Source organism: Amblyraja radiata, chromosome 15 (genome assembly GCF_010909765.2).
Source record: "Amblyraja radiata isolate CabotCenter1 chromosome 15, sAmbRad1.1.pri, whole genome shotgun sequence".
NCBI lineage: Eukaryota > Metazoa > Chordata > Chondrichthyes > Rajiformes > Rajidae > Amblyraja > Amblyraja radiata.
In genome coordinates, this window is record NC_045970.1 from 7770276 (window position 1) to 7778790 (window position 8515).

Sequence of the window (8515 nt, forward strand, 5' to 3'; positions counted from 1 at the left end):
GGTTACACTTGCTAGGATTCTGGCATACGATGGAAAGGCCATCATTTCAAAATATCTAGAAAGGTTGAGGGTAAAGAACGGTGAATACTGGGTTCAAGGAAGTAATATTAGTGCTTAGGGACCTGCGCGTTGGTGGAGAGAAATTGAGTGAACAAGTGCAGTTGCCTGGGGTAGGTAGGTGAACAGATGAACAAGATTATGTGACAAGTGAAAATGTGCATGGTGGAGAAAATGGAAAGTAAATAGTGAGGCTGGTGTGATGGCAAATGCAGGAAGGAGATGATAAATTCCTTGATGAAATGTATTTATTTTCTGCACCTCGTATGCTATATGAAACCTTTGAGCAAAAAATAATACTTAAATAGAAATGCTTATTTAAATCTCAGGGAAACTCCAATTTGATCCCAGAGTATGTGTTCATCTCAGCAAGTACAGATGCAAACAAATTCAGTCGCAGTTTCTCTGCTGCAGAAATAACCATGCATGGGTGGTATTCAGAAAATGTCGTGGTGTGTAAATGCAAGTTTAATACGATACGTGCGCTGCAGATTAAGTCATTGTGCAGGTAGGTCTGCAGAGTTATGTGGTATGGGAGTTGCTTGCTGTTGGTCACCACAACAATGCAGGAGGGTGAAATTGAATCCAGAACCTACATCGCCTTGTTGCAAGTAAAGACATGTCTACCTCCTTTAATTTCTATTAATCATTGCTTTTTTAAGAAAATGTTCCACTGAGAGCGTGTTGGATAACAATCTACAGCTGATCTTGTTCAGATGTGTAATTTGTGACCCAGGTCTTGAATGTGATTCTTATTTAAACCTGTCAGATTAACTGATGACCTACAGATATGCTGGAAGTGACTACTATGAGGAATTATAAGTGGTGATGTTTAAGTTTACATTTAGACAGTCCTTTGGCAAAATCTACTTTTAAAAATAATGTTTTGTGTCCCACAGAACTATCTATCCATGCGAATTGTGAGTCCGGTCTAAAGGAGTTATGGCTGTCTGGCCCTGCTATTAAATAGCTGGTCCAGGAACATTCACTTCATATGTCTACAACCTCGTGGCCTAAAGGATAGAAATGAACTGAGGTTAGGAAAGCGACAAGATCTACATTTACCAAGGTTAGCCAAGGTTCATGGGGTCATGACTGGGCCATTTATCAAGTGATGCCATGTTAATGTGCTGCCCCTGATGAGCGGGACCCTGCTGGTTTAATCCCAGCCTTTCTGCAATCGACTGTTTGTTTAGCAGGTGCCTCTCTAGTTATGAAATACCAGGGATGATTTTTTTGTTTGTTTTGAACGATGACCTAAGTTGAAATGTTATAAAACAATAACTATTCAAGGTGGCTGGTTTGCTAATCTGTTACAGTATAGATTAATAAATGTGCAGATTTATGGGACTTTATAGAATATTTTATGAAATAACCTTTAACTCACAAGTGCAAATGCTTCCACAATGCATGTGCCCTGCAGGAATGGAGAAAACTGGTAGTGTAGAATATTGTACTAGTCAAAAGCTCCAGTGCTTCCTGAATTTACCCACATACTGCATATGAATTTGAACCAAATGTGTAATTTAAATGCGGATAAGTGTTATTAATCAATATGCACCCTCTGTATTCTGTTAGTTGCTTATAAATCATTTCATCAACTTTGTGGTTCATGTCTCATTTTTTTATTACATATAGCTTTGTTAAAAATTCCTCTTCATGAGCCTCCCTCTTAATTCATGGCTCAATGCTCGACATGTTCTTGCAATGTATGCCAGGCAGTTTAAGTTATAATATTTACATGCCAAGGCTTTGACATAAATTAGTAGTCACATAAACAAAGATACAAAGCATTTAAATAATTCAGAATCTAAAAGCCGCGGTTGAGTAGATTACAAGTCGTATAAAATAGCTTATTTACAGAATTAATGAACAGTTCAACTTTATCAGTGTCAAACAGATAAAGAAAATTGTGGAAGAAATATTTTCACCAATCTAAACAGACAGAATTATATTTCATAAATTCGAGCTTTTGCCAGTTTCATGACAGCCTGAAGGATATTACTCCAATTGCATACATATTGGTATAATGGATGGAATATTAGACCAGGATCCGTTCATGTTAAGACTCTGTATCTGCAGGGTTCTAGTTTGTTGTTAATAGGTCATATTTTTGCATGGGAATGGTGTAAATCTTGTCGGCAGATTGTCCACTGGGTATACTGTGGGGTTGGTTTTCATCATCGGAGGTCCATTTAAAAGCTGCCAGTCACAACTCCTGACCAGCTCCACTGTGAAGATTTTGAGGAGGATCTTGGCAAACTCTTTCCCCACACAACTCCTTGAACCGCCGCCAAAGGGGATGTAGCTGAATCTGCATGCATCTTTTTCTGGGCAGCCTTCCATGAAGCGATCAGGATTAAATTCATCCTTATTTGAGAAGTTGGTTGCAACATCATGTGTATCACAGATGCTGTAAATAACATTCCAGCCTTTTGGTATCTGATATCCCTGCAAATGAAATAGATTTCACGATTTTTTAAGTATTATCGTTTATGCAATATAAAACCTGCAATCAGCATTGTGAAGGTAATCTGGTGATAATATGCATATTGTTACACATCTTATTAGAAATATAGAAAATAGGTGCAGGAGGAGGCCATTCGGCCCTTCGAGCCAGCACCGCCATTCATTGTGATCATGGCAGATCGTCCCCAATCAATAACCCGTGCCTGCCTTCTCCCCATTATTGATGCAGTACACTACATATCATTGCTGTAAAATCTCTGAAATTTACATTTGTCGTCACTGCCTACGCTTTGCCTCTGAAACCATCAACGGCACAAATTAAAAGGCTGAAGGTCCTGTTTTGGTGTGAAATTCATTGTAAGTTTTCCAGTATCATCACTCTCTAAATATATACTTCATTTAGAACTCCCAACAGTTTACAGTCAACCTGTTTGCAATTATTTAGTTCATGGTTTAAATGTAAATAGGTGAAAATGTAAAAAATATTTGCAGACATCTTCCCTTTCCTAGAAATATGCTTGAAAGCTCAAGAGAAGAATTGGTGTGGGCTGGGAGGCCCTTGAGTGATTCCTCCTGGTCAATTAGTGTTACCTCCAGTATCCGAACTTCAAATTTTCATTTGTCTGCACAAAACAAATGTGGGATTGCCTGTGCGTGTGGTGGGGGGGGGGTTGAACATGAAGCACAACAATTGTTGTAGCATTCTGTAACTCCCTGCTCCATTTATTTGTTTCTTATCCTGCCCTCATTCTGATTTCTCAATTCAGCTTTGAAATCTCCCCCCCTTTCCTCTTCGTCATGAGTTTTTATTTACTGTGCTGGTATGCATTCTCCTACATCATAACTTCTTTGTTTCCACGTGCTAGCCAATGAGTTATTGCTAACATTTTTTTTCTGTTTAATTTCTCGTTATTTGAGATATTTGTGGGGGGGAAATCCTCCATCAATTGCAAGAATACATGATTGTAAGATCCACATATAAAGAACCCCCCTCTTGCCACCATGTTGAACCCTAACATTGCTTATCTTTTACCTCACGCCACTTCTATATACTAACCTCATATTCTTGATTCTTATTCTATACGCCTAGCGATAGATTTTAATTTGTTTGACACCAGTTGAATATTTACAGATAGTTGTAAAAGTTGGATGGTTTTAAACCAACATCGAATATTTTTGAAACATAGCTCTCAATACCATTCATTTCAGCTCGTTATTGCAAAACATCATTTGCACGAAAGCTTATTATTGTCAACTCTTAAAATAACAGCTCACGTTTATCACGAAGGTCTTTAGGGCCACGCGGAAGCCGCCGGGGACCGGAGGACGCAGTCGAAGGGTTTCTTTGATGACGCTTCCGGTGTACTTAAGTTGCTCAAGGACTTCAATGGTCATTTGTTTGTTCTCTTTAAGGTCGCTGCACAGTAATCCCTGCAAAGCCATTGAGAAGCCGCATTTAAAACCCAAAACAAAATCCGGGGACTGAGGCTTAAATTACATTCAATGTGCGACTAATGGAGGTGGGTTAGTTCTAGCGTTGGGCTGACCGCTGCCGAGGCCGGGCGAGCGCTGGGTTAGAGCCACTGTGGGCGATGATGCATTCATTCATTCATTCATTCATTCATTCATTCATTACCTGCTCCTGTAATTCCCGCCGGACTTTCTGCACCACTTCGGGGTGCAAGGCCAGGAAAGCGACCAGCGATGTGGCCGTGCTCGCTGTCGTCTCATGCCCTCCGAACAGGAGCTCGGTGGCAGATTCCTTCAGCTCCTTCAACACAAAGCAGAAGCGGGGATGAGAGTAGGGAGGGAGGGGAGGGGGGTGCCACATCTCCAGTTGATCGCGACTGATCCGGTCGGTTTGCGTAATGCACCCACACCCACCGCCTTTTAGACTGCGTCCCCCCCCCCCGTTTACATGTTGCAGCGGCGACACTACATGTTGCCACTGGGCCAAGCAAACCGAGGTTCTTCGCTGGAAAGTGAATATTTCAACAACCTTGTTCATCCCGTTTACCCCAGGCTACTTTAATAGCACATAACAATGTCATTTCACTTATTTATGAACAACTAATGATGAACAGAGTGTTTAAGAAGGAACTGCAGATGCTGAAAATGTACCTAATGATGAACAGATACCGGTATACCAGAACCAAACACAGTCAGTCAATGAGAAAAAATATGTACAAATCCACAATCAACAAATGTACCCCCAGGGTAGGTGAAATTTACCCCAGGTTGGGACCCCTTGGTTTAAGGTATAAAGACCGTTCTCGGATTACTGGAACTGAAGAGGATTACAGTTTATAGGAGCGTTGCCCTGGCAGGTGGATCGGGGATGGAGTTTTATTCTAGTGTAATTATAGGCTGGAACCGCTCGGCGAGCCAGACAGCATCAAGTGAAAGAGAAACAGTTAACATTTTAGACCCGCGACCCGTTGTCAGCATTTTCTGGATTTTAAATATATATTTCTAGCGGCTGCAGATTTTTTAATGACATAATTTGCAGGTGAGGGTGGAAGAATCACAATGTTGGTTCGTGTGATCGCTGCAGCAAAAGTTATCCTGGCAGTTCTCGCACCTTTGTGGGTCCAAATGAGGAAAGCGGGGGTCGAGGTGTACAGATTGCAGGAGCATGCAGCTGGGTTTGGGGCGGCGGTGGGACTAGGTGAGAGGAGGGTTCTCGCTGAAGCGAGCCAGGTGCGTTGGGCTGGTGTTTGTGTTGTCGCTGGGCTGGGATGTGTTGGGCAAAAGCGGCTGGGAAGAGGGGGGGGGGGGTGAATCTGGGAGTGTTGAGGTCGGGCAACCCCCTGAGAGGCGAGGGGCTGCACTGGAGGGTTTATGCATAGCGGTTGCAGAGGGCTGCATCCTTACCTGTAGCTGTAAGGGCTGGTCGCTCTGCTCCGAGTGTTCAATCAGAAGCTGCAGCGCATCCTTGAACTGGCCCGCTCCCTCCCGCCGAGCCACCTTTTTCCTGATGTTCTCCTCGATTTTTGCGTGGATCACGTTCCTCGCCTTCAGGCCCTGCCACCAGATAATGACACGATCAGCGTCACTGCGGGATTTCAGTTTAGCTTAGAGATACAGCGCGGAAACAGGCCCTTCGGCGCTGGCACTACCCCGCACACACTAGGGATAATTTACATTTACACCAAGCCAATTAACCTACAAACCTGTACGTCTTTGGAATGTGGGAGGAGACCGAGGATCTCTGAGAAAACCCACGCAGATAACGGGGAGAACGTGCAGACTCCGTACAGACAGCACCCGCGGTCGGGATCGAACACGGGTCACTGGCACCGAGAGCGCTGGAAGGCAGCAACTCTACTAAAGGTTTAAAGGAACAATTCTCTAATCTCCCCGCTCTCCCGTCCCCACTGAAGCGAGAATCCCACAGCCCACTTGCACTGTCCCTTGCCCCTGTTCCACCCTGGTGCTGGGCTTACCCGGTATAAGCCGCTGAAAGGCACGTCGATGGGCAGCGAGAATAGGTTTCTGATCATCTCCTCGAAGGCTTCGATCAACTCGTGCTGTGTGCGCGGGTTGGTCTGGCTGGGTTCAAACCCCAGTAGGATCCGCGTGGCGATGCCGAACATCAGGCGCTTCATCTCGGGATAGACTAGGACACAGGAGCCGTTTTCCAACCATCGACTCAGGCCGCCGCGGATCTCCTCCCCCATCACCGGCATGTAGTTTTCCAAAGCTTCCCGGGAGAAAGCTTTCAAAATCACCTGTTAACATGCAGAAAACAGCCCAGTTCATCAGCAAAAGACCCGAAAATTTCCCATTCTCTCAGAGTTTTGTTTATAATGTGCATGTTAATACAAATTGAATAAGAACAACAGCTTTGATTAATTAAATGAATAGCTCTAGTTCCAGCATGTTTGTATTTGGACATTGCTTATGTGCGTGGGGGGTTAAACCTTCATATGCGGAGATAGACACAAAAGATGGAGTAACTCAGTGGGTCAGGCAGCATCTCTAGAGAAAATGGGTGAGGTTTCGGCTCGACACCTTTCTTCAGACTGAGAGTCAGGAGGAAAGGGGAAACGAGAGATATATACGGTGATACAGAGAGATATAGAACAAATGAATGAACGATATGCAAACAAGTAACGACGATAAAGGAAGCGGGCCACTGTTAACTGTGTGGGCTAGGTGAACTCGCCAGAGAGAGACACAAAATACTGGAGTAACTCAGCGGGTCAGACAGCATCTCTGGAGAGAAGGAATGGGTGACGTTTCGGGACGAGACCCTTCCGGCTACCCCAGCATTTAGTGTCCATCTTCGATGTAAGCCAGCATCTACAGTTCCTTCCTACACGCGAAACTCACAAGGACGAGGGTGAAACTGGTACAACGACTAAGGTGGCGGGTAGGGGGGCTTCAAATGATTTCGACTCTAAGCCTCGCTCCGTGAATGGGGCAGACATAGAAAGATGCGCTTACTCGCTTCCTCTGCTTGTGTTCCGAGTCGTGGAGGCTGGACAGGCAGCCGGCTCCCAGGATAGTCCGCACGGAGGCGGGCCACTGCACCGACACAAGTTTGTGTTCCCCCAATAAAATCTGCTTCACATTCTCAGCACCCATGATCCGCACGGTGGGGCTCCCGAAAAGATGAGTCTTGTATATGTGCCCATACTTTCGCACTTTCATCTTGAGGAACTTGTATCTCTGTAAATGGAGACACGGCGAGGGGATTAATGTTCGGAGCACATTTCCGGGGTTATTTTTTGAGGTTGCTACTTAACTCATTGTCGCAAAAACCTGCGGAGGAAGAATAACTATAAACACGTTATATATGAGAATAACTGTAAACACGTTTTACATTTGGTATTAGAGACAACCCCGAATCAAAATTCTAGCGCGACTATAAATCTTGCAAGATAAAGCAAGAAGCGCGATTGCAGCGACGCCTGCTGTAAATAATTTTATTAATGACGACACACTGGAATGCAATTCACTTAGTTACTGTACGTTGCAGGCTGAGCAGAGCTGTATTTAGCTGTTTTCCCTGCAAATTCGCCTCTCTTTTTTTTGCACTTATCCACACACGTTTAAACAGTTGTTATTATTATTATAATTGCCGAATTTAGCACTTTGCTCCTCTTTACTCCGCTCTCAAAATCCTGAATCTGATGTGGACGCTCGGTTGAAACAGTGAGCAAGCGGAACGCCTCACCTGCAAGACTAGCTGAAGAGTCTCTCCCAGGAAGGGCAGTCCCATTGACCCCGGAGGTAAGGGGCTTCCACAGCTACGGTCCCTTCCACTAATGCAGTAAATTTCCCACAGTTTCACCGCAGCCAGAAAGAGCGATAGCGGCAGCACAAAAGTGCACAAGAAAGTGGCGCAGAATGTAAACAGGACCATTTTGACAACAACAGGACTTCCTTTCAGCTCTCCCCTCGGGACACCCTCAACCTTGTGGTAATGTGAGTCTCAGGGTGAGGGAATGGGTCTCCTAAATGCTCACACTCCAGGTTCAAGCCTCTTTATAAACCACTCCAGGTCTCAGCCCCCTTTACCTTGGTCAGTTCAATTAGTTCACACAAAGTTCGTCTTTAATTGTGTACTTTGTGCCATCCCCTCTGACTCCGCCTGCTTTAATGACGCTACCCAAAAATCGTTAACCCTTTGTTAACCAGAAGTGAAGCTATCAATAAAAGGAGAGGGGTTTTGATCACCTGTGCTTCTACGCTCGCAGTCTTCGGAGATTCGGTGAAATCTTGTACAACCTGCCAGGTTATTGGGACGGATCATTGTCAGAAGGGTGGATATAAAATCAATAGTTAAGATCAAGGACCCCACCTTCTGCGGATCACAAGTCCCGTTAATTCTACTGTTCCTGTGGTCCGGTGTAATCATTTTTATTAAGTATCGTTAAAAACTGCCCCTTTAAAGTATCAAACACTGGCAACCAGCCAATTTGTGAGCAGTCCGATTTACAATCAACCCACTGGTAAATTCACTGGCGTCGGTATAGGAAAG

General features: G+C 44.4%; 2 protein-coding genes across 4 annotated transcripts in view; one reads left to right on the forward strand and one right to left on the reverse strand.

Moving 5' to 3' along the window:
- The window catches only part of myof (myoferlin), a 282434-nt gene extending 280776 nt beyond the window's left edge, over positions 1-1658 (forward strand). For all 3 annotated transcript variants that reach the window (XM_033033586.1, XM_033033588.1, XM_033033587.1), the window contains one exon: positions 957-1658. In XM_033033586.1, the coding sequence (XP_032889477.1) occupies positions 957-992 (36 nt within the window). In that variant the 3' untranslated portion in view covers positions 993-1658. The remainder of the gene's footprint in view (positions 1-956) is intronic.
- Positions 1659-1666: 8 nt separating this feature from the next.
- Positions 1667-8070, reverse strand: LOC116981002 (cytochrome P450 26A1). Its single transcript, XM_033033589.1, has 7 exons — positions 7709-8070; positions 6976-7200; positions 5973-6257; positions 5401-5550; positions 4163-4297; positions 3802-3957; positions 1667-2508 (listed from the first exon to the last, which is right to left on the reverse strand). The coding sequence occupies exons 1-7, from the start codon at positions 7895-7897 to the stop codon at positions 2155-2157; spliced, it is 1494 nt and encodes a 497-aa protein (XP_032889480.1). The 5' UTR covers positions 7898-8070; the 3' UTR covers positions 1667-2154.
- Between the last annotated feature and the right edge of the window lie 445 nt (positions 8071-8515).